The 25,248-nt window shown below is 35.8% G+C and overlaps 2 protein-coding genes across 5 annotated transcripts; one reads left to right on the top strand and one right to left on the bottom strand.

Moving 5' to 3' along the window:
- The first annotated feature begins 15,042 nt into the window (after positions 1–15,042).
- LOC140791209 (acyl transferase 4-like) lies at positions 15,043–17,234 on the top strand. Its single transcript, XM_073141629.1, has 2 exons — positions 15,043–15,511; positions 16,257–17,234. Exons 1-2 carry the CDS (start codon positions 15,104–15,106, stop codon positions 17,094–17,096), a joined length of 1,248 nt encoding a protein of 415 aa, XP_072997730.1. The 5' UTR covers positions 15,043–15,103; the 3' UTR covers positions 17,097–17,234.
- Positions 17,235–19,738: 2,504 nt separating this feature from the next.
- On the bottom strand, positions 19,739–24,613 carry LOC140791157 (putative L-cysteine desulfhydrase 1). 4 transcript variants are annotated; one of them, XR_012109531.1, is made up of 3 exons: positions 22,926–24,613; positions 20,861–21,228; positions 19,739–20,548 (listed from the first exon to the last, which is right to left on the bottom strand). XR_012109531.1 is itself a non-coding variant. In XM_073141570.1 (2 exons), the coding sequence occupies exon 1, from the start codon at positions 24,310–24,312 to the stop codon at positions 22,930–22,932; it is 1,383 nt and encodes a 460-aa protein (XP_072997671.1). In that variant the 5' UTR covers positions 24,313–24,512; the 3' UTR covers positions 19,739–20,263; positions 22,926–22,929. The 4 variants fall into 4 exon arrangements, 2 of the variants coding, with proteins under 2 accessions (XP_072997671.1, XP_072997670.1); XR_012109532.1 differs by having other exon boundaries at positions 19,739–20,263; XM_073141570.1 differs by lacking the exon at positions 20,861–21,228 and having other exon boundaries at positions 19,739–20,263; positions 22,926–24,512.
- Between the last annotated feature and the right edge of the window lie 635 nt (positions 24,614–25,248).

Genomic DNA, 25,248 nt, shown 5'->3' with positions numbered 1-25,248 from the left:
TTAAACTTGCTACTTGATTCAATTCATCTCAATCCTATCTGAGAAATAATTGATTAGATCAATTCATCTCAATTTGGTCATGCTTGAAGTCTGAGCCAACAAAGAATTAATTGATTAAACTTGCTACTTGAATATGTTGCTACTATTTTTCAATGGCTAATTCTAATACAGTCCGTGATTATCTTCCTTCTTCCATTGATTTTATGCTTGTAACCGCTGCTGATTGGCCATATTGGTGTGCTATAGTAGAGAGTGCACTTGATGGATGTGACCTCTCAATTCAGCTTGACAAATCTAGTATTATACCTTTCGATGACTCCAAAGAGCATGCTACTTAGAAGGCTCGTGATCGTCGTGTTCGGGCATATTTGATTGCCTCTATTGACAAAGCACTTCATCCGAATTTTATCCGATTTATCACTGCAGCTGATCTTTGGTGCCACCTTCGATCTCGTTTTGTCGAATCTAGTGGTGCTCGGGAGTATCACCTTCTGTCCAGTGCTCAAACAGCTCAGCAGGGTGAACGATCCATCCAACAGTTTTATAGTCATATGCGAGGCTTTTGGCGTGAGTTGCAGGCATTGGAGCCTTCTAATTTTCCTTTGCAGTTTGCTAGCACTTATGAGACCTTTAGAGAGCATCGCCAGTTGTACTAGTTTCTGTATGCTCTTCGCCCGGAGTTTGCTCCTTTGGTAGGAACTTTGGTTCATTGTGGCACTTTGCCAAGTTTAGAGTCAGTTGTGACTGAGCTAGTTGCTGAGGAGACTCGACTATGTACTGTTCAGTCTCGTATGCTCCACTAGTGGCTTTCCCTTCGACTAGGGTGGAACAGGTTCTTGCTTGTCGCTTCGCTAATTACTCTCGCTCTCATCCTCAGTGTTCTCATTGTCATAAGTCGGGACATCTGATTGAGACATGTTGGGAATTGTATCCTGAGAAACGCAAAAACCACAAACAAAAGAGTCGTCTACGTCCAATGGCATCTATGACTACTATTGTTTCTTCTAAGATGCCTTCCACCATTCCTGTCTTGCATACTGCTCCATCAGATCGTCTTCAGCAGATTGAGCAAACACTGGCACAACAGAGTCAACTCGTTAGTCGTCTTTTACATAATCCAGTGGCCACTACATCTACTTCTCCAACAGATCACTCAGCCATATCTACTCCATCTGGTATTACTCGTGGCACTTAGATTGTGGATTCTAGTGCTACTCAGCATATGACTCCAGATTCTTCTATACTTACTGTTTGCTCACCCATGTCGCATTTGCCACCTCTTCAAACTGCAAATGGATCTCTTCTTCCCATTTGTCAGTCTGGATCTATTACCACTACCTCAGAGCATTCCGGTCGTCTCACTTTACCGCATGTCTTACATGTTCCTGATTTGAGCATGAATCTTCTCTCAGTTAGCAGTATTTGTGATTCTGGCTATCATGTCTTATTTACTGCGACTTCTTGTGTTGTGCAGGATCCACTTACCGGCCAGGAGATTGGAGTTGCTCGTAGAGCTGGTGGCTTTTACCACATCTCTTCTCTTCATCTACCTGTCTCACCTATTTCCCATTTTGTTGGTGCTACTCTCTCTCCTGTTGATTTGTGGCACCGTAGGTTAGGTCACATGTCCAAATCTCGTCTTAAAGGTATTTTCCATTCTGGAGCCTTAGGACGAGATTCTTTTGGTTTTAGTTCTATGTCGGATTGTGTTGAGTTGTAAGTTAGCCAAACTATCAGCTCTTCCTTTTTCTTCAAGTAATAGTAAAAGCAGTTCATCTTTTGATCTTGTTCATTCTGATATATGGGGCCCTGCACCTTTATCTTCCAGGTGTGGATATTTGCATTATGTGAGTTTCATTGATGACTTTTCTAGATATACTTGGGTTTATCTCATTCGTCATCGCTCTGAGATTCCCCAAATTTATCAAATTTTTACATCTATGATTTACACTCAGTTTCACAAACACATAAAGGTTTTCAAGTCTGATTGTGCTCGAGAGTACACCTCTACTACTATGCATTCCATTTTCCATTCTCATGGCACCATTTTTCAACAGTCTTGTCCCTACACTCATGAACAAAATGGTGTAGCAGAACGAAAACATCGTCATATTTTAGAGACTACGCGTGCTCTCATTCTTAGTTCATCTGTCCCTCGTTCTTTCTGGGCAGAAGCTCTCTTGACCTCTGTTAACCTTATTAACTTTATGCCTTCTCCTCTCCTACGAGATCGCTCTCCTCATGAGGTTTTTTTATCTGTTAAACCAGATTATAGTATTCTTTATGTCTTTGGATGTACTTGCTTTGTTTTGCAACCTTGCTCTGATACCATGTGACGAATGGAAGAACACACATGTATTCACATTGAGAATGAGTATAAATACATGGTTGAGGTATATTGGTCCATCTTAATTTTGTTCAGCATTTATTAAGATGGAACTATTGATCCATTTTAAAATAGTTTTAAGACTTTGGGATGTTTTCAGGCATATCCTTTGACTTTTTGTGTTTAATCACCTCTATTTGCGCATTTTGTAGCTCATTTTTTCTCTCCTCCTCTGCTGTTTGATATTTATGCAATTTGGAAGAGTAATTATTTTTTAAAAATTGCTAAATTTTAAAGAATATTTTTATCTTTAATGTATTCCATCTTATATGCTTTTATATTTAATGTTTTACATTTAATCCTTTTACCTGTAATTAGTTTAATGTCCATGTTTAGGAGTCAATGGCATCTATAAGTGCATTAATTCAAGATGACACCTCCAATAGTATTTTTAATAATAATAGTATCAAGAAGAAGAAGTTGATATCGGATGTCTGGAAGAATTTTGAGAAAGTTTAAGATATAGAAGTAATTAATGGAAGAGGTAGAGCATCTCCAAGGGAGGGCTCTAAATTTGGAGCCCATTAAAGCAATATGTAAATCTTTTCGCAAACAATTTAGTAGGGAAAGTTTTATCAGAGTAACACACTTGAGAACTATTAAAATAAACATAGTAGAGATAGAGGATAAATATTACTCAATCTCATAAAAGTTAGAGAAGATAGAATTTAGAGTTATGCAAATATGACGAGGAAATAAGCTAAAGAAAATTTATCATGATAATAGGTGATGCATTAATATCATTTCTCTATTATAGAGCATGAGTACTTTACATTCGATAAAATCTCTATAATCTATTTTTTCAACAAAGTCACGCATTATTATTAGAAAAGAGATATTAAAACTATATGTTAAGAAACAGAAGAATTTATATAATATGTTTGTTTCACTTTTATATCATATGAGTGATACTATAGAATTCTAGATTTCTAGACAGAATAAGAGTTATTTGTGTGTTTACAATATATTTTATTGATGATAATTAGAGTATTCAAAAAAAGAACTCTAAATTTTATTTATTTAGAAGGAAGACATACAGGGAGTTGAATATATGTCAAGCATTTCTAAATAATATGATTAATTTAAATATTGACATAAAGTTTTTTTCATTAATTTTAGATAATGATTGTGCTAATGATGCTTGTGTTAGATATGTGGCTACTCAACTTAAAGAACAGTAATATCTTATTTGTGATAGCATATTTTTTTCATATTAGATGTGCCACATATATTATTAATAAAAAGATGTAGTGAAGAATATTTGTCATATCATCGTAATCCTCAAAATTCACTTTTGCATTGAAAGGGTTTATAAAGAGAGCAAAGGAATGTAATTTAGGTATAAATAAAATGTTTTCTCGAGATGTATCTACAAGATGGAATTCTACCTATTTGATGCTTAAAAATGTTATATATTATAGTAATGCCTTCAAGAGATTTCATTGTGCTAATCAAATTAAATTTGTTGCATGTGCAACAAATGAGCAATGGGAAAATGCTACAGTGTTATGCAAATATTTGAAGCCTTCCATATAATAAGTGAATTATTTTTAGGAACTTCATACCCAATAGCTAATTATTTTTAAAGAATGTAGTGCTATTTAATTGTAAATTAAAGAATGGTGCAAAAATTTTGATAAACTTATTCTTTCTATGGCAATATCAATGAAAGAGAAATTTAATAAATATTAGAAGTAATACAATCTTATATTAGCTGTGACTTTATTTCTAGCAAGGTTACCAATATCGAGATCGGGATCGATATCGGCCGTCCAGAAAAACGATACGTATCAGCCGTATCGGTCGTTTGTATCGAATCGAACTATTTTTTAATTATATAAAATTCTAAATATTATTTAAAAATATAGAAAAATTTAGAAAAAATGACAAAAAAAACTAAGAAAACAAAAATTACTCACATATGAAGTCTAAAAATTTAAAAAATGTATTAACTTACTCAAAATTTAAAACTTTGATGAATGCCGAGCTAGTTCTCGTAAATTTTTGTAGTCTTCATCATCATAATCACCATAAGTTTGTAAATATTGATGTCCAGGACCTAATGCTCCAAAAAGTGATTCCATCATACTAGTCATATTGTATGGATCTTGTTGTGTGACTAACGTTTAAGGAGGATAATAACCAGCATTTAGATATTGTACCTGAGAATACTAAGGATATTGAGGATAATAACTAGCATATGGATCTTGTGATGGCTCCAAATAATAAATACTCGATGTACCATAATCATAGGAACCAAAATACATCTCATGACGACGTCGCTGATATGTATATATATTCTCAGTTTCTCTGTCTTCACTCCTTATGCCTCCTTGACTTTTCTCAACAAATGTAGATAGAACGATCTCACCACCATATGTATCATCATGACTATGACTGGTACTAGTAGGTATATTATCTCTCGCTGCTAAATGACTTGTACTAACCTCTGCCCTCATCGTGGTCTTTCCCAATATTTCATCTAACCATGGGTTATCTCGCCATCTAATAACCCTGTCCTCTATTTCTTTGATCCATGGAGTCAGGGGGTCTTCTTCATCAAAAACATGATTTAAATCAATCGGTTGTTCATTTTCTGCCTTTCTTCTTAAATTTTTCTCCCTCAATCTCATATTATAATGATAAAAAACTAACTTCTCCAATCTTTCCATTGTTAATCGGTTGTGTATTTTTGTGTAGATTAAGGAGAAATTAGTCTAATTTCTTTCACACTGTGATGAAGACACAGCTTGACTTAAAATCTTCTTTGCTATTAGCATCAAATTTGGTGCCTCCTCCCATTTATAGATAGACTACCATTCAGCTGGAGTGTTATGAGATATAGCTACAGCAACTTTAGCAGTATTGAATTGCCCAGCTCTCAATCTATATTTCTCCATCTGAAATCAGAAATATATAATTAGCTTATTAATTATATTGAAAGTTAAATACTGCGGTGGCAATTGTAATATTATCCCAAAATGTATTTCCAAAAGCTATATTTTTTAAAGTTTCACCTAAAGATTTATATTTATGTTTCATATTCTTAATTTCTATAGACCACTCCTGTGATGTAAACATCCTCATAATATCATCATTGTAGCGTATGATGCTCTCCAAGGCTAAAAAGTGAGTGACAAATCTAGTGACCCCGGGTTTTGATGATCTCCCTATCGCTAGTCATCTGCCCGAGTAAATTAAGAACCCAATCATGGTTATATATAAAATTTGTTAACCTCTAACCTTCACGTATGACCATGTCAATTTCAGGCTTTTTTGCAATATTCTCTAATATCAGATCAATACAATGTGCAGCACATGACGTCTAATATAAATGAGGTCTTTTAATCATTAGTAAATTTTCAGCAGCTTTATAATTTGCCCCATTATCAATAACCACTTGGACTACTCTTTTTTCACAAATTTCTTTTACCACTCATCCATCAACTGACAAATATAATCTGCATTTTTAAAATGAGCAGTAGCATCCACAAACTTCAAAAATATTATCCCCATGCCAGAGTACACTAAGAAATTAATTATATTTCTTCTGTTTTGTGTACTCCACCCATCACACATCAGTGTACAACCAAATTCATCATAATATCGTTTAAATGTCTCAATATAAGTATGAAGTTCATCTACCTCTGAGTCAAGATATTTAGTAACAATATCATTTGAACTAGGATGGGGAACACTAGGCCCTACTGATTGTATAGCATCCACCATAGTGTGATAGTAAGGACTATCAGCTACATTGAAAGGAATATGATTGTAGAAAAAAAATTTAGAGATAGCCCTACCAATGTGTTTCTTTGCATTTTTAATTTTTTTGAGAGCTGTCTTGATGGAAGTCTGTGTACGACCCCTTTTTTTCTGAAGATATGTATCCATTGGTCTAATATTTTCAGACTTTGTTGTAACATCAGGAGTCCTATGGGTAGAACTGCTGCCCTCATATTCTCTCTCTCCTCGTATATTAACTAATCTAGATCTCTGAAAGTTACCACTAGTGCTTCTTCTCATCTCTTCCTCTTCTCTATGCATATTTTTGCTCTCTTTCATTGCCCTCCTCATCTGTCTCTCATCCTCATCCTCTTCACTTTACTCACTGCTATCATTATCAATGTTTACAGGATTATGCATCAATTCTTCGTGAACCATTGACTTTCTTTGTTGTGCAGATTATTTATCCTTCTTTTTGCCAATTAAATGAGCCAACATCTGTTTTCTAACTTCCAAGGACATTTGAGTGCAAGCTCCTACATTTCATTGTCTTCCAACTAAATGTTCTTTCAAACGGCTGATACCACCACTCATTTCCTTTCCACAGCAGTTGCATTTAACACGTCTTTTATCTTGCCCAATAGTGCTGCAATGTTGCCACCCAATGTCGGTATCATCTTTTGGAGCCATTGATATTTTAACTCTGCAACTAAAAAACATAAACAAAAATCAAAATAAAATATAAAACAATTTAAAATTTATGAGGCATAACTACATAAGCAGCACCAGGTGCTGCTGTAGTAGAGAAGCTGCTGTAGAGAAGTCTCTGCTGCAACGGCACCTACTGCATGTGATCGAGGTCGCCGGAAATCGAGGTTGTCAAATCTTCGTCGGAGAACGTCGCCGGAGGTCGAGATCACCGGAGATCTACTCACTACTCAGTCGCCGATGAGAAAGAGAGTAAGAAACCCGTGAGAAAGAGAGAAAGAAAGAAAAGAGAGAAAGAGAGAAAAAAAGAAAAGAGAGAGAGAGAAAAGGGAGAGAGGCAGGTGGGGGTGGGGACATCAATTATTGATGTCCCCCGGGTCAGATCCGACCCGTTCCCACTCGTTTCGGTCGGGATCGGCCGAAACTGCCGAAACCAGCAAACCAACTAGTTTTGGCTGGGATCGAGATCGGCTAGGGTCGATCCCGATCCGTTTCGGCCGATCGGCCGAAACTAGAAACCATGATTTCTAGATCCTCGATACAAGATGAAACTTATTGTTTATTACTTTTCAAAAAATTTATTCTCTTGGTGGTGTTAAGAAATTTGAGAAAGTTCATAAAGTCATACGAAAGGTGCATAATGAATATGCATCTAAATTTTCTTATCCTTCTGATCATGATGTAAATATAAATACTAGTGAAGCTTTCCAAAATGGTAGGGTTGATCTTAATATTGATGTAGATTTGGAGCAAATTTTAAATGAAGAATTTCAATATCAATCTATTAAGAAAGATTTTGATCAATATATTGAGGATGTCTCACTCCTATAGCAATATAATGATAATCATTTTGATTTATTATCTTAGTGAAAGATAGAAGGTAGTAGAAAGTATTATATACTATCACGATTGCTCATGATGTGTTGACAATTCTAGTTGCTACAGTTATATCTGAATCTGTATTTAGCATAGATGGTCGAGTAGTTAATGCTTATCGTATTAAGTTGAATCCCGAGTTAATGGAAGCTTTAGTATGCATTCAAGATTGAATAAGATATATAAGAAAAGATATTAGTTGTAATATTATATAAATTAGTATTGTTTACTAATTTTGACATATTTTTTCTTATTAGAGCACCTAGTATTAATTATTCAAGATATTGAACAATCTAAAGTTCTTGATTTACAATCACTGATTCCATAAATAAGGTATTTAAAATTTTATTTTCAAAATTAATGAATATTCTCAGCTTCATTACCTGCTATCAAGTTAAGTTTAACTCATGGTATGTTTGAAGATTAAATCCATAATATTGAGGTTAAAAACTGTTAACTCATGGTATTTTGATTAATTTTCCCAATAATTAACAACGGAGAAAAAACTTTCCAATGAAAGTTGAAATAACTCTAACTATATTTTGTATTTACGGCTAATTTTTAATTGTTATATGATATTAATAATTGGAAAATAATATTATTGTTTCAAATATTTTTAAATTGAAAAGTGATCTTCAATTATATTGAAGTAAGAGTTAAAAAAAATCAAAAGATACAAAAGAAAGCAATCTAGGTTGACCAATATTGGAGAAGAAGAGAAGACCTCAACCTAAAAAGTTTCTACTCTTCCTTTCTTTTCTTTGTAAGCTTCATTTGTATATTCAATTACTTGAAAATGATTACTACACTGACTACATACCTTGGGTGCATTTCTTTTGCTAAGATTATTTGTGAAGAATGTGGGGTAGTTTTAATGGTTTATGAGAAGGGGTGGAAAAAATTGACCCGATCCGATAACCCGACACGATAACCCAATTGCTAATCGGGTTTGAGTTTAGTCTAATTGAATTCAGGTCATAAACGGGTCAACCCGCCTAACCCGATTATTAATCGGGTCGTGCTCGGGTTTATACCTCTGACCCGCTTGACCCGTTTAACCCATTTAAGTAAATGGGTCAAATCGGGTCGGGTCAACCCGCCAATCCGCTCTCTCTATATATATATGGGAAATTTGTATATAACACCCTGCCTTTTAACTAAATTTGCATTTACACCCTACGTTTTTACTATTTGCAACTCGAGCCCTATGGTTTAATTAATATTTGCAGAAAACACCCTGCTATTAGTTCTGTTAGCTTAACTTAACCAAACCCTACGGTTAAGTTAACTAAACTAATATGATTACCAAAATACCCTCGACTAAATTACCTAAGATATACACAATTTAACCCAAACCCAACCCAGCCTAACCCAGCCTAACCTAACTCAGCCTAACCTAACCTAACCTAACTTAACCTAACCTAACCTAACTTAACCTAACCAAACTTAACCCAACAAATACCCAAATCTATCTCAGATTTCAGAAAACCCTCAATGCAATCATTGTTAATTTAAAATCTTCTATTTTGTTCTTCTTCGTATTATAAACTCGAATTTTGCTACCACAAGGGCAACTAAAGTTTTCGCCCACATCATTGCAACTCAAATTTGAGCTAATTGATGATGATATTAATCCTCTTGGGAGCTACATTAAAAATAAATTTGAGCTCATTAATTAGCTAATAGCTATGCCATTTCTGAAATCCATACTTTAACATTTCAAATAGGATGTAGGTTCAGGATTTGATTAGTGAAATTGTTGTAAAAAGTAAAATCCAAGCTGTGCCATTTTCAAAAATGGAAGCTATGCCATTTCCCAAATCTAAAACTAAATCTAAAAAAAAATATCAAACCCAAGATAGAGCAAGAGAAGAGAGTTGTTAGAAAAGAAAATCCTACATTTTCTTGATCGAAAGAAGCTATAGGGTTTTGCCCTAAAAGAGAGGAAGAGAGAAGAAGTAGAAATAGAAGAAGAAGAAGAAGAAGAAGAAGGGTATTTTTGTCATTTAAGAAAATTAATTGTAAATTTGACGGAATATTTCCATCTGCCCAAACGGTGTTAAAATCTAACACATGGTGTTTTCTATAAATATTAATTAAATTATAGGGCTCGATCTGTAAATAGTGAAAATGTAGGGTGTAAATGCAAATTTAACTAAAAGATAGGGTGTTATATACAAATTTCCATATATATATATATATATATATATATATATCTAACTTTTTCTAATCCTAACACCCAACACATATGACAATGACAAGTCCCGAGGCAAGCGTGGCCGTCGCCCCTTCCCTATGCCCATTGCCCAATCACTGCACCGTCGGCCGTCGCCCCTTACCTCTCACTCCTCACGCCATCTTCCCTTACCCCGAGCTCCTCACGACGTCGCCCCCTTGAGTTTCATGGTTCCAGTTTCAATCACAACAGTTTTGTCTTTCTATCATAACACTTCTGAGCTTCAAATTTATATTTTCTTCTTGATTTTAGATTTATGTGCTCTCTCCAGTTGTTGTGACTTGATAAGTAAAATGCTCTGCAAGGTTTGCTATGAGTATTTCTTCAATTCTTCTTATAGTGACTTGGTTGATAACCTTTTATTTTTCTTTTTCATTCCACAGGTGGCTTTTAATTTTCTACGGGGCTTCTTGGATTTCTATTTTGGAGAAGTTCTATTAGTCTTGGTTTAGGCGTTGCACCTGGGGTTGCTGTGTTGTCCCTAGGTGTACTTAGTCTAAAGGTTTGGAGGGGTGGAACATCTAGCTTATCGTTCATACTGGGGCGAGCAGGTATGTGGATTTGGTATCCTGGAGTGAATTTTCAGTTTTTACTAATATGTTTGGGCTTGAGAAACCTTATTCTTGGTGGAGCTCAAGAAATTGATTTAAAGTTGTAATATTTTTTATTTAAAAGCCACAACATCTCAAGATGCAGAAGTTGGAAAATTACACAATGTTCATTTACTTGAATTTTTTGGGGAGGAACGGAAGCCAAAATTTTGAAAGCTGTGCTAAATGTTGAACTCTTTGACAAAGCATAAGAAACAGAATACTCTTTTATAGAAGGAAGCACAAGGTGAAATGCACTTGACACCTATTTCATCTCCCTTACTAAAACAGTATAGAACTTGAAATCTTCTTTTTCCCCTAGAGCAAGATCTTTGTTATAGGCTTATAGTTTTATCAATTAAAGCTATAGTGACCACCATTGGAAAATGCTGCATTACTTAAATTAATTATGCTGCTTTTGGTGTTGCAGTGGATGCTGCTTTACATGGAAGTACTCCCAGGCGTACATCTTGGTAAGCGATGCTCTTTCTTCTCTTATTGACTATTATATCCACTTCTTTTTAGTAACTTTTTTTTTTCTTGATTTAGACAAAGAAAATCCTTTCTTGGGGTTTTTATGCTTTCATCAGGTACTTCTTCCTCTGCTCTGTTTAAAACTGATTTGTTGTATAGAATTTTACTCACATGAAACTTTCTTTTAACATGATTGCAGTGCCGTAATGATTTGTTTCTATTCATATGTGTTGCTTGCTGAAGGAAATCCACCACGGAAGAAGTTAGCGGCAATTCCCTCATCGTAGTTTGGAAAGCATTCTTAAGTTAGACCTCTTGCTATACATGTTACTAGTACTCTTATTGAAGTATAACAGTTATCGTCGACTTGTTGTATGAAAACAGAGAATTTGAGAGTTGGAACTAAAACTTGTTTTGTTGGTATGATACATCATTTATATATAATAAATTAGTAGATATTAAATTTTATATAAGATTTATATTAAATGGGTTAGACGGGTCGCGCTAACGTGTCGGGTTAACACGACCTGTTTAAATATACGGGTTAGACATGTCGTGTTAGCATGTTGTCTTAACCCGACCTATTTATTAAATGGGTTAGACAGGTCGGGTTGTGTTACCTGTTTATTAATCAGATCGTGTTCGTGTTTATCAAATACAACCCATTTATTAATCGGGTTGTGTTCGTGTCAAGGTAAAGTTGACCCAACCCAAATTTGACCTGACTTGAATCCGCTTAACCCGACCCAATTGCATTGAGATTTTATGATAATTTTTTTCTAATACATGTTACTAGAACTTTGATAAGCAAGTGGTGTGCAATTTAGTACATAATGAATTATCAAGGAAAGATTTTTGAGGAGTACATGAAGGCTCGAACCACTGTCCTATTTCTTTTCTATTTTTCTTTCTAATTTTTTTATTTTTTCACAGCATACTTATATAAGTAAATATAAAATTTGTCACTCTCATTCTCAATTTGCATAAAACTTTAATTCATTCGTTATCTTTACAATTTGTGCATATATTTGAATTTTTAGTTTTTATTTTTATTTTTATATTTCTAATTCATCTCCCTATCTTAGTTTGTCTAATTAAACCAACACTGTATAACGCTTAGGTTTTTAAAATCCCTTATAATTAAATTAGACATAGTGTGTTGTACTGCACCCTTTTTTAGACTATTTTGCAATTTTCTATTCTATTTCTGTGTTTAGCCATATTGTTATAATATAAGTAAATATTATCATAATTGATATTAGAATATTACGGAAATATCTCTTATTTTAAACCATATTACTCTCGCATTTGGTGTAAATTTTATAGTATCAATTAGGATTGGTTCTTATAATATTTCTCTATTATTGTGGTGGCCTCGTCAACTATAAATATGACTTTTTGACCAAACTAACCATATTCTAAATTTTATTTATCAATATAGGCTGTTTCTTAAACTTATTATCAAAAGAGATCTATTTTATTATTATTATTGTTGTGGCCTCGTCAACTATAAATATGACTTTTTGACCAAACTAAACATATTCCAAATTTTATTTATCAATATTGGTCGTTTCTCAAACTTATTATCAAAAAGATCTATTTTAGTATAAAAAATGTTGAACTCATAAGTATTTTACTTCTAAGATTAAAAAAAGCTACCAAAATAAGTATTTTAATATAACCACAACCTGCTGAAATGTTAACTTAAATGGAGTCCTACAAATAAAACACTAAAATGTTCAACGTTTTAGTAGTTTTGTAAAAATATAAAATGTTTATGAGTTCAGCGTTTTAGGTAGAACTAAAGTAAAATAGACTCATTTTACTAATAAATTTAGGAGTAATCTATTTTAGTAAACAAATTAGAAAATAACTAGTTTGTTGATCACTCCTATAAATATGATACTATTTTGTATATGAGTACATATCAATACATAGAAATAGTATAATCAATCTTTCTACAATAACTTAGTTACTCTCGTTCAATTATCTTTTTTAGTTTTCTACTGCCCAAATGATTTAATTTTGTTAGGTTTTATTTGTACTAATATAATTAGCAAATTGTGTTTCAAAATATAATTTTTATTTATGTAATGTGTCTAGATTTTATGTATGAGCATATGCACAAGTTATGACAAGTTATGAAATGTTTGAAGTGAAAAATTGAATTTAAAGTCAAAATATTTGAAATAGTTTTGGAATCGTCATTGAAGTTCTCAAACAGTGCCATGATGGTCGAAGTAGTATAAAAAATACTCAAGGGCACAGAAACAACAGCTCTGCATTCAACAATCTGCTTAGCCGTTAGAACGAACCATCAGGCATCCAAACGCATTTTTTGAACGGGCCTTGGCATTCGAACGGCCTTGGCTGATTTAACTTAGATGTAGGTCTATCTATATTTATCTTATCTCTAAGAGAATTCGTGGAGAATTTTCAAGTATTAAATTGAAGATCATCTTTTAGAGAAGCTTGTCATTCATGATATTAAGGTTACCTTTTGGAGGCTATTGAAGATCAATTCTCAACTTTAGATAGAAGTGTTGAATTGTTATCAACTTTATGCATCTGCATTAGATTTGGAAGAACTATGTAGGGTCACTGAGACGGAAGGATTTACCTCGAGAGTCACTGAGGTTTGGAAACCTATCACAGGTTGCGGTAAATCGTGGGTTCTAGCGAACAAGACTAAGAAGACTAAGAGAAACAAAGTCGTGGAGATCGACAAGTTGTTTTGTAAGTTAGTCTTATAACTACTACAAGTTTTTTCCCTTTTGGATTTTTTCACGTAAATTTTTTTGTGTTTGTGATCATCTTTTTCACACTTTCTTTTCTGCATATTATTATTTATAGAGTGGGCATTTCTTACATTTTTTTCAATTGGTACAAGAGCATACCTAAGTATTTACGTAAATTTTAATTTTTTTTAATTTTTTAGGAGCCAAATGATAATATTATTGGATGAGCTCATGGTCATATTTTATTTGACAATATTATAAGATCACTGAACTCATCTGACCCTTAATTTGCAAAGCCTTCTAACATATCCTATGTGCATTTGTCATCTTCATGTGTTACAAATTAGATCTAAAATAATCCGTCTGTAGGATGATCCTGAGATTTTAAAAGGTAATTTCGAAAGTCACGGATCTAACGGCTCTGGAATAAAATCAATTAGAGATCTGGGTGAAAAGTTATGGTTAAAATAGTGGAGGAAGATCAAATAGGCAGAACGGTAATTAACCGACATTGCTGCAGTCGTTGGAGGGCGGTGGATGGCCTTAAGATAGGGTGGCTGCTGGTGATGAAAGGCAGCTAGGGTTTGGAAGGTCGGGATGCTTCTATGACTATGATATAAGAATAAAAATAATAACTTGGCTAAACTCAAATTCATTTCAATGATCCTTATCAATACATGTCCACTCCAATAAAAATCTCTAGCTGATCGGATCTACACGAATTATTCAATTTATTTAAAATTTAAATAATAAAATAAAGCTAACTAACTAACTTGACTCTAGTCGACTTGATTCGACTTAACTCATGTGATCGGATCGTAACATTATATTGAGTAGAGTTCTGGTAAGGTATTCTGCAATGCAAAAATGTACTAGCAACTTCAAGAATACCTTCGAAATTAAGTTTGATTCACTGTGCAGACACTGAAGTATGTTAAACGTAACTACTTTATCGAGTAGCTTTTCCTATTTTATTATAGGTCGGTACCAACTGAGTTCGGTTCGAATGGAAGCCACGATTAAACAAGGAGATCTTAATAATGATCATGATTATATATAATTATATTGCCAGTATAACAACCGGGTACCAGAAAAGATGCTAAATTGCCAATTGTGATATTAGCGCCACATTTGAATGGGGAGGGGAGGGGGGCATTAATCCTTTATCTTTTATTTTGTAAAGGAATCCAGACCATCACCTATCACCAAATAATTTATTACAAGAAGAGGGAATGAGATGTCTTCGAACACATATTGCAATGAATTCTCCAATATATAGGATACCATAAGCTAGCTTGGAGGTACCTTGCACATTCACACATACACTAATTGCATAGCCTCAACCTTTAACGTGTAATTAATATTAGCCATGGCCTTCTCAGTGACGAGAAAATTTGGCTGCCTCGTCAGCCCTAGCGAGCCAACACCGGCGGAGACTCTCTACCTATCCATCATCGACCGTGTTCCCGGCCTGCGGCATCTCGTCCGGTCGCTCCACGTGTTCAAACGTGGCGATGAGCCGGCGAAGGTGATCAAGGAGGCTTTGTCCAAGGCACTTGTCAAGTACTATCCTTTCGCCGGGAGGTTCGTCGATTCCGAGCACGGCGACGTCCGTGTCGCGTGCACCGGCGAGGGCGCGTGGTTCTTCGAGGCCACGGCGGATTGTAGCCTGGAGGACGTGAAGTACCTTGATCATCCTCTTGTTATCCCTCAGGATGAGCTCCTCCCTGAGCCATCTCAGGAGATTGAGCCCTTAAATGTACCTGTGATGTTGCAGGTATATATCTTCACAGGCATGCATGATCTATATATATAATTTTCCTGTGATGCCAAAGGATATCCTAATTTAAAGCACGCCATCTTTATGACTAGTGTAGCTTTAGGGTAAGTATCGATAACTCAACAACTACATTAAAACCTAAGTTATTAAAATATAATAATTTATTTCTTCGCTAGCTTGAGATATTTTATAAGATCTATAAAGTGAACTTGACTTAAATAAGTAAAACTTTTATATTGTAAGATTTAGATAACATAAAATTAAAGCAGATAGAGCTCCGATGTTATATTAACTCACCGGCTATCATATGAGTTTATAATATATGAAAGTCTTCCGCTTCCTTTACGTGGTCAAGTGTTTACTTATATCAAAGTTTTATCCAATGGAATTAAAGGCTGAAAGAGAAAAATAACTGCATCGATCTGTGGATTGTTTGCAAGTCCAGAAATTGAATTAAGATTAAAAGAAAAGACGAAATAGAGAATGTCAAGTACCATTATCGATCCTCAAGAAACAACATCACTGTATTGGAGTATAAGGCAGTAGGTCCAATGGATCATCAAGCAGCTGAACAAATGTCAAGGAATTAACATCAGTCTTGCTCTCCATTGGAGAGAAGAAAATTTTATTTAGGATTGGCCTCCGTCATATAACAGAAGACAAAAGATTATTATACACTCTTAGATTGAACTGAATTTTTCTTTTCCTCCCAGACTTACGGTTCTTATCCATTGTTGATCAGGTAACAAAATTCACATGCGGCGGATTCGTCGTGGGCCTCATTTCGGTCCACACCATCGCAGATGGGCTTGGTGCGGCCCAATTCATCAACGCCATCGGTGACATGGCTCGTGGCTTGGAGAAGCTCACCGTCGACCCGGTCTGGTCTCGAGAGCTCATCCCTAACCCCTCGAAGCTCCCGCCCGGCCAACTGCTGACCTTCTACGCCTTAAGGCTTCAGCACTGTACTATAGACATCTCGCCGGACCGCATTAATGACATCAAAGCCCAGTATTTTGAGTCCATGGGCCAACGGTGCTCGACCTTCGACGTCTCTATTGCCAAGGCATGGCAGGCACGCACTCGAGCTATCCAATTATCTCCGAATGAGGAGGTTCATGTTTGCTTCTTTGCCAACACACGTCAGTTGTTGCACCAAGTGATGCCCTCAGAAGGTGGCTACTACGGCAACTGCTTCTATCCGGTGATCGTCACCGCCACGAGCGGTAGAGTTGTCTCAGGGGATCTCATCGACGTCGTCAAGATAATCCGAGAGGCTAAAGCCAAATTGCCTGGAGAATTTGCCAGGTGGGCTATTGGAGATTTCGAGGTTGATCCATATGAGCTATCCTTTAGGTACGACTCATTATTTGTCTCAGACTGGACTAGGTTGGGCTTCCTTGAGGTTGATTATGGTTGGGGGCCGCCGATCAATGTTATACCTTTTGCATACTACGAGTTCATGGCCGTGGCCATCATAGGAGCACCGCCGGTGCCGAAGAAGGGCGCACGGATAATGACGCAGTGTGTAAAGAAGGAGCACATGCAAGCATTCCAAAATGAAATGGAAGCCTTCTCCTGAACAAGTTAGTACCTTTATATTCCATAAACCGAAGGAAAAAATCTATATATATTTACTAAGCAGTTTGTACTTATTTTAATTGGACTTGAAATTTCGCTAAAGTTTGGGTGTTTATTAATAAAAGTGATAGTTTGTAAAGGTTTTTGCTATTAGCAATATGACAAAAATATGATTGTTAAAAGAGTCTACATTTTATAAATGAGCATTGTTACAAGTGTAGAAAATTGATAAAATATTTAAAGAAAAAGACTGTTTGGAGATGTGCTTCTATCCACTCAAAAGTGATTGGAAGGTATATGACAAAGTTTTTCATGACTAACAACCAAAGCATTAAGATTGAAAATGTTGGAGATTTTTCATCCTCAAAGTGCATTTGAACATATTTTTTACGCCTGTACAGGCCAAAGTCTTCCAAGTCCGATCTGCACTAGAATTGAAGAGGCATTTATGATATTTATGATAAGGTATTTATTAGAGTTTCAACCTTATCCTAAGCATCTAATTTATCATCTTTTCAATGCTACTTGGAGATTACCTCACAATTTTGAGAGTCTACGATGAAGTGTGCTGAATTGATTCCTACATATCTCATCTACTCCATATTGTGTGAGAGTTCGTCTTAAGATGTTATCATGAATCTCAAGAGTCAATGAAGTTGAGAACCGATCACGGAGAGTAGCTTATCATGGATTCTAGAAAGGAAAGATATTATAGATTGAGTTGTGAAGATAAAAGGGTGATTTATAAGTTTTTTGCAACTGTTACATTTATTTCTAGTGATTATTTTAATCCTAAATAAGATTTATAATTTTCTATAGAGTTTGGAGGTTTCCCACATAAATATCTTATGTTTGCAATTGCATATTTTAAGCTTTATTTTTCACACTATTATGTTGACAGCGTAGGATAATTTAATCTCCTAATGTATTTTATAAATTTTAATTAGTATCAGAGCATATCTCTCTTAATTTTGAAAGAGATCATTAAAGAGATAAAGTTACCTAGAGAATAGCTTTATTAATAAATCCAATTATTCATATTTAAAAGCTAGAATAAGAGCTTTCTTAAAATCTATAGATGAACATGTATGACTTTTTGTAATTCACAGGTGGACACCTCCTATAATAAAAATTGACAAATACGATGCGAAAAAAACCTATTAATGGGATAAATTTAACCTCCAAAAAATTGTGATAGAATAGTAAAGTTATAAAATGTCAATTTCAATAGGGCTACCTTGATGAGCCTAGGTGATTAATTCGTCACGAATGTGTAGGACATCCTCAAGACTATTCATAAGGGCATTATGTTAATAAATTGTAAAAGCTATAAAAGCTTGCTGCTAATTTTGAGATACTTCGTATGAAAGATTATGAAATTTTTAATGGGCTCTACACTAAGTTGGGTGATATTCCAGTTTTAACGTAGGAGAAATAATTCTGAGAAAAAATTTGTCAAATCTTTATTCAAAATATTCACGACAAAAGTCACTATAATCGAGAAAAGCAAAAGATGTAACTAGCTTAGAGTTAAATAATTGGTAGAAATCTTGTAAATCTTTGAAGCTTCTCTTAATAACTTTGGTGTCCAAAAGCATGGCCTTGATGATTATTAAGAATGAGAAGTCTAATGAGAAATGCTATTTGACTCAAAAAATGATGGACTTGTTAGTAAAAGAATTTTTAAGAAATTTCTATAAAGTTTAAAAAGCCATGGGCAACAAGCTCAAGGGTAAAATTTTAGAGAAGAATAAAATTACTTGGGAACCCTCTATTGCCCCTATTTCTAAAGGCTCAAAGCCCAGAAGGGGAAAAAAAGAAAGGAGTCATCTAATGCTATAATTGCAGGGTATGATCATTGTCTAAGTGCGTCCTAGTCGTAAGAAGAAAAAGGAAAAAAAATTCAAGACAATTGTGATGACCCTCATGAATTCAGTAACAAAGACACTAAGACTGAATATATGTAGCATTTACCGTTTTCATTGTATCTATTAAACTTTCTAATTCTTTGAGCGTAAGAGAATACGATTCGAACAAGTCAAATTTTGAAGATGGTTCAAAAATTCAAAGAGCATAAAATAAGCTATATCAGGAATCTTATAAGCTGACGAAGTTAAATGTCAAGATCCTAACTAAATTAAAAGGAGTCAGAGTTGAAAAAATAAAAAAGATGTCAAGAACAAAGGTAGAGAAGGATATGAGCAATTGAGCAAGAGAGGAGTTAGACAAACTTAAAAAGAAACCGAAGAACACGGAACAAGAATATGAATGTCACGAGAAAGAAGTGTCAAGAAGGGATTCGGGCTAAAGAATGCGAAACCGAACAAGAATTCCGAGAAAGGCTGCTTACTATGCCGAGGATCACATTTCGTTATTTCTAAAAGGAAAAAATTAAACTAGATGAAATCCTAAATGTTCAAAGGCAAGTACAAGTTTGTTCTTAGATATTTTAAAAATATATCGAAATCTAAAACTGTCTGTGTCTTTGCAGGATAGCAAGCAAATAAAGAAACAAAGACTAACTAAGAAGTACTTCAAACCACCAAGAAGATAAAGAGATATTGGGTATGTTCAAAAGTGGAAAGTAAACGAAAGTATAAATTCATCCACCAAGATAAAAAAAATAGGATTTGTTCCTATATGTTCTCACTGTGGTAATGTATGGCATAGCATGCTTTCATTTATCTTTGATAGTTCAGAAGTCTTCTTGTCACAGAAAAAAATAAAAAATCAAAGAATGTAATTATCCGTAATAATTTCACTCAATATAACTGCAAGAAAGGAAGACGAAGAGCAACTTGGGCTTATTGAGGAAGGAGATACGAGAGCGGATGAGAAGAAAGCAAAAGCTAAGACAACAGTATGAGCGAAGGCACTTCTTCTGAGTTCACACGCTGCTTCCATCTTGCTATTGCTGCTGAAGCATTAGGATGTCAGGATGAAACTCATTTGCATCATTTTGGCGGTCAGTAATCTTTATCATGGGAAATTGCTCTATAGTTCGCATTTGTTTCAGGCTCCTGGAAGATTAACCCAAGCTGATCTGAGACCAACCCACCAGATATCTTCCGAAATAGCAATATCCTTGTGATGCCCATTTGAGTTCATTACTTTATTTTATTCATGTAACACCAGTTGCAGCTTAATCTCATGCAACATGAATAAAGTCTGAATACAGCACCAGTTTCCACAAGTAAGAATCAGTGTATTTTAGTTCAAAGAATTCAACAAGGAAATTGAAAAAATAATGTCTTAGTGCAGACTTCCTCCAAAGCTAAAATATAAATGAGAGGTGGTACATAGTCGTGTTATGGAAGATAATACAGAAGCATATCTCTTTAGATAGCAAGCTTAAAGTAGGAAGGAGACTAGTCGCATTTAAATGTTGAAAAGGAATGGAACCTTTCAATGGGCTCAAATTAAACTTAAACTTCTCAAAAGGACCACACGCTCCTACACCAAAAACAGAGGAAGAAGATAATTTCCAGAATCTATTTATAATATCATATTCAAACCTATACAGACATTTTGTTCTCAGAAATATCAAAAGAAAACCTACATTGTAATAATTCCAGACGTTCTGCAAAACAAAATAATGGTCAAGGATATAAATGTATCTACGATTTAAAATTACTTATATTGAGAAATAGCAAGTAAAAGAAAACCAATTCCTAATTTGAGATTCTCTTCTAAGAGATGGCCAAACTTTGGGCTTTCTCCACCAGTACTAAAACTTTAAAAACTTCAGGTTTGCGAAGCACATACCTAAAGGTACTTCTTGTTAAAACCATCAGTAGAATATCCAATTAGTTCAGCTACTGATGCACATGCTTCATGTTGATGTCATAAACTAAGTAGGTTGGTGTTTCAATGTACAACAACAATAAAACAACTGACATGAAGACTATAGTCTAATTGTAGCTGAGTGAAGGGGCCAAAGAGCAAGACGGCTGATTCTCCAGTGAGGAAATTGATCAGTGTAAGCAAAGAGCAAAGAAAGCCAAAGAACAGGCCTGCCCCCTCTGGACGGATGATCCTCCAGACAGTATATCACATGCATCTGATTTCATTAACAGCAACATCAGTCTAAGTGAGGGGGCAGCATAAACCATGATGCCAAGGAAAGCTTCCAACTGGAACAAAAACAACAGTTAAGGATGAGTATAGGTGGTATTTAGAGGGACTAGAGTATGTCTTACAGTTTGACCAAAGGAATTAAAGATTTACAAACAGAAGGATACACATTTTACCCATTCTATCATTAAGGACTGGGCCACAATATTATATTAAGACCAAATGAATCTTATATTGATAAATATCATGTAACTTGTATAGTATAAGGCAACTGTTTATGTTGCCTCAGGTGCTGTACAGTTCCATGTTCTGATTTTTAATTTAATTATACAATAGAGAATGTAGTAAACAGTTCAAGCACAATACATAATACATACAAATGCAAAGCAACATACAGGAATGAGGGTATTCTAACAAAAGAACAAAATATAGGAATTGTAATAAGCAAGACAAAGTGAAGTTGTGTGTAAAAGAAGAAACTTGAACTAAGCTACCTACGATCATACTGACTCTGGAAGATTTAACATGACCATATGATATGCTTTTGGGTTACCAAGTTCGTTTTTAGCTTCAAAACATAAAAAAGAAAAAAAGATACCAGAGATCATGATGGTTCTGGGTTGAAAACGAAATAATGTTTTCAGTAAAGTCGGATGAGTCTTATGAAAAAAGGAAGTCATGTAACCCAAAATCCAGTATTTCAACCAAACCCAGAAAAATAGCCCCATAATGGTTAAATCAAAAGAGAGCATTTCTTTTTTTTAGGCTGAAACTTCAAAAGGATACCATATACCCCTATATGGATGAAACAGATCAATTGAATTTAGTAGAGTCCTGAGATGAGAATTATGATAGACTGTCTAGACTAGAGGCATTCTATACTAGTATACCTGAAGTAAGGGCAAACACTAAGAAGAGACCACCAAAAGAAATGCATATGGGTAACAAATTTAGGCCTAACCATGAGTAGTCCCTTAACACGAAAAAAATAAAGGTAGATCTCCTTACCAGATCAAGCAGTTTTAGTCAAAGAACACAAAACAATTTGTCTTTCCGTATATTTCACTTCCCTCAACAGTAACAATGGCACAAATACAATCTTCCAGCTTTCTCACTTAACATTCCGATCTAGAGCAATCCCATTCATTTGCTTCTCATAATGCTTCAGCAAAGAAGGATCCAAAAGCAATATCAAATATGTGGCTCCAAGTATAAGCTCAGTTGATGCTAATTATATAAAAGTACCATTGTGCACCTTCAATACACATGTAACATGTTCTACAAGCAATTAACGCACACACTTTTAATTGATTATGTCACACAAAGAGATGAACTAGAAAAATTGTAAAGCATGTCGCTTTATCAGATTTAGAACACACTTCATGAGAAAGAGAACAATAAGCCGATAAGCAAGCTGCTTATTTCTTCAAGAAACCTCAGAAATGCTACTCTGGTAAAGAATACTATATTAATATTTTTTTAACAAAGCCCATATACCATTAAAATATTATCACTATTTATAGTATATCTTAGATTCTCATTATCTTAACTTCCCTAACTTAGGTTGCCTGGAATATTACAGACAAGCAAATGAGTAACTATAACATGGTTGACTTGCACATGCAGAAAAGGTCCACAGATGCAGAACAAAGGCATTATCAAAGGTAATCAAAACTACTGAAAGAAGACACCACATATGTAATCTATGCATGTCAGACTACAGAACAACTAAAATATCAGTAATTCCATCATGTACCTTTTCAAATGGACTGAAGCATTGCACAATTGAAACCATCCCGAACAAGCTTCAAAATTGCATCTCTAAGCCTACGATAGTCATCTTCCACATTATACACCTGGTGAGAAATCCTCACATACCCCGTCACAGAGAAGTTATTTTCTTCATCTACAGACTCACAACTCTTTCTTGAATCCTTCCTTGAATTATAATACATAGGGGCTTCAATTCTAAACTCATCTCTCAATAGATTCCTCAACCTAGTTGCATCTCCATCACTAAAAATCCCCAAACTCACAGGCAACCCAACCATGACCATACTCCCGCACATCTCGGGCGGCGACCCAAGAAACGTTCCCCATGCCTGAGCAAGCATCTTCCCCATTTCCACCACTTTCTCATGATTCCTCTTTCTGATCCCCTCAATCCCCCCTTTGAACCTATTAACGAATGCCACCGCGTCAGGGATGATGAGTTGCGCGCTGTAATCACGCGTCCCAACCCACCCACTCTCTGCCGGGAGGCCGTTCCCATATTCGTTCGTGACCACTGGGTGATGCAGATCCACTAAGTCTGGGTTCCGGCAATGCAAGAAAGCAACTGCCGGTGGACAAAAGAACCACTTGTGGAGGTTACTGGTGTAGAAGTCCGCGCCTATGTCTTCGACATCAACCTCAACATTGCCAATGGCATGGGCCCCATCGACGAACACCTGGTCGACGCCCTCCTCGCGGCAGATCTTAATCAGTTCCTTGACGGGAATCACGACGCACGGCATCGAGGTTATATGATCGATCACCGCGAGGCGAACCCTACGGCCGTCGGATCTGGCGAGAGATAACGATCGGCGGAACTGTTGGATGATCTCGTGTTCGGACGAGACGGGAAAGTGAAGGGGGACCTCGATGACGGCGGCTCCAGCCCGGGCGGCGTAGGCGAGGATGGACTTCTTGACGGCGCTGTAGGCGTAGTGGAGGACGAGGACGGCATCACCGGGGAGGGAGGGGCCGGAGAGGAGGGACCAGGACACGTGGCGAAGGACGACGGCTGCGGCGGTGGTGGCGTTGTCGACGAGGGAGACGGAGGAGAGATCTCGGGCGCCGATGAGGGATTTAACTGCGGCACGGGAGCGTAAGAGAGAGGGCTGGAGGTGGCGGAAGAAGAAGGCCTCGGGGTGAGACAGGAAGAGGCGGCGGTAGGACGACTGGGCGGAGAGGACGGAGGAGGGACAGCACCCGAAGCTGCCGTTGTTGAGGCGGGCGACCGCGGGATCGTGGTGGGAGAACTCGGAGGCGAGCTCAGCGGCCGTGATGGGGGGAGGAGGCTTCAAGGAGTCAGCGGCGGCGGCGCCGTTGACGTATCCGTTGCCGCCGTTCTCGGCGGGTACGATGTGGTGGTCGTCCATAGAAGGGAGAGGGGTGGAGCCTAGAGTTCCGACGAGATTGGATTAGCCATGGAGGAAGATACGCTGGGCCTAGGGTTTACCTGCGAGAAACGTGGGGGAAGACGGTTTCTTTGCTTACGTCACACAGTAGAATGGATCGTTCGTAATTCGGCTGTAGGAATTTTGTACAATCACTTCACTCTTCAGCTCCTGATTGACTGTAAGGCATTTGAAAATTTCAAACGTAGTGAGCAATATAAGATCGTAGTCGTGTCCGTGGACGTGGAGCGTCAAGTGACTCGTTTTTTTTCTTTTTTACTATAAAATTAAAAATAGGTATTTTGTCGTACTAATATAATTATATTAAACAAATCCTCTTTTGTCTTTACTACTTATAAGCAGATAAGCCTACTTTAAAATAATATATGGATTAGTTTATCTAACTCCATTATTAAACGCTTTTGTTTGACGCTTTTGTTTGACGTTTTTGTCGGACGGAGTTGACTGGTCGTATCTGGATCAAGTTCGGATTAAATATGGGGTTAATCTATTTAAATCCAGAATAGTTAAGAGAAATAAATAATTATATGGGTTAAAAAAATTAGCAGTACAAAGAATATGGTAAACAAGAATATTGAACAGTAGAAAGAAGCAAGAATTTGAATTAAATAGTAATAATGATATTTGAATTTTTTTTAATAATTATGTAAAAAAAATACTAAAATATTCATCTTATTAATTATCCTAACCTCAACAAATAGCATGTTGTGAGCTTATAATTATCTTAAGCCCAAATTTTTCTTTAATTATCTTTGAATTGCCATCCTCGTGCAATCACACATTAAAATTAACTCAACTGTGTTTCTTTAAATATATTTTTATCTAATTGTCACTAAAAACTTAGTAAATATTAGGATTGTTATTAAAATCATTCATTAAATAAATCTAAGTAATCAC

Source organism: Typha latifolia, chromosome 6 (genome assembly GCF_019914945.1).
Source record: "Typha latifolia isolate L0001 chromosome 6, TyphaL0001v2, whole genome shotgun sequence".
Lineage (NCBI taxonomy): Eukaryota > Viridiplantae > Streptophyta > Magnoliopsida > Poales > Typhaceae > Typha > Typha latifolia.
The sequence above is the reverse complement of the archived record's forward strand: the minus strand, read 5'-3'. Positions and strand labels throughout refer to the sequence as shown.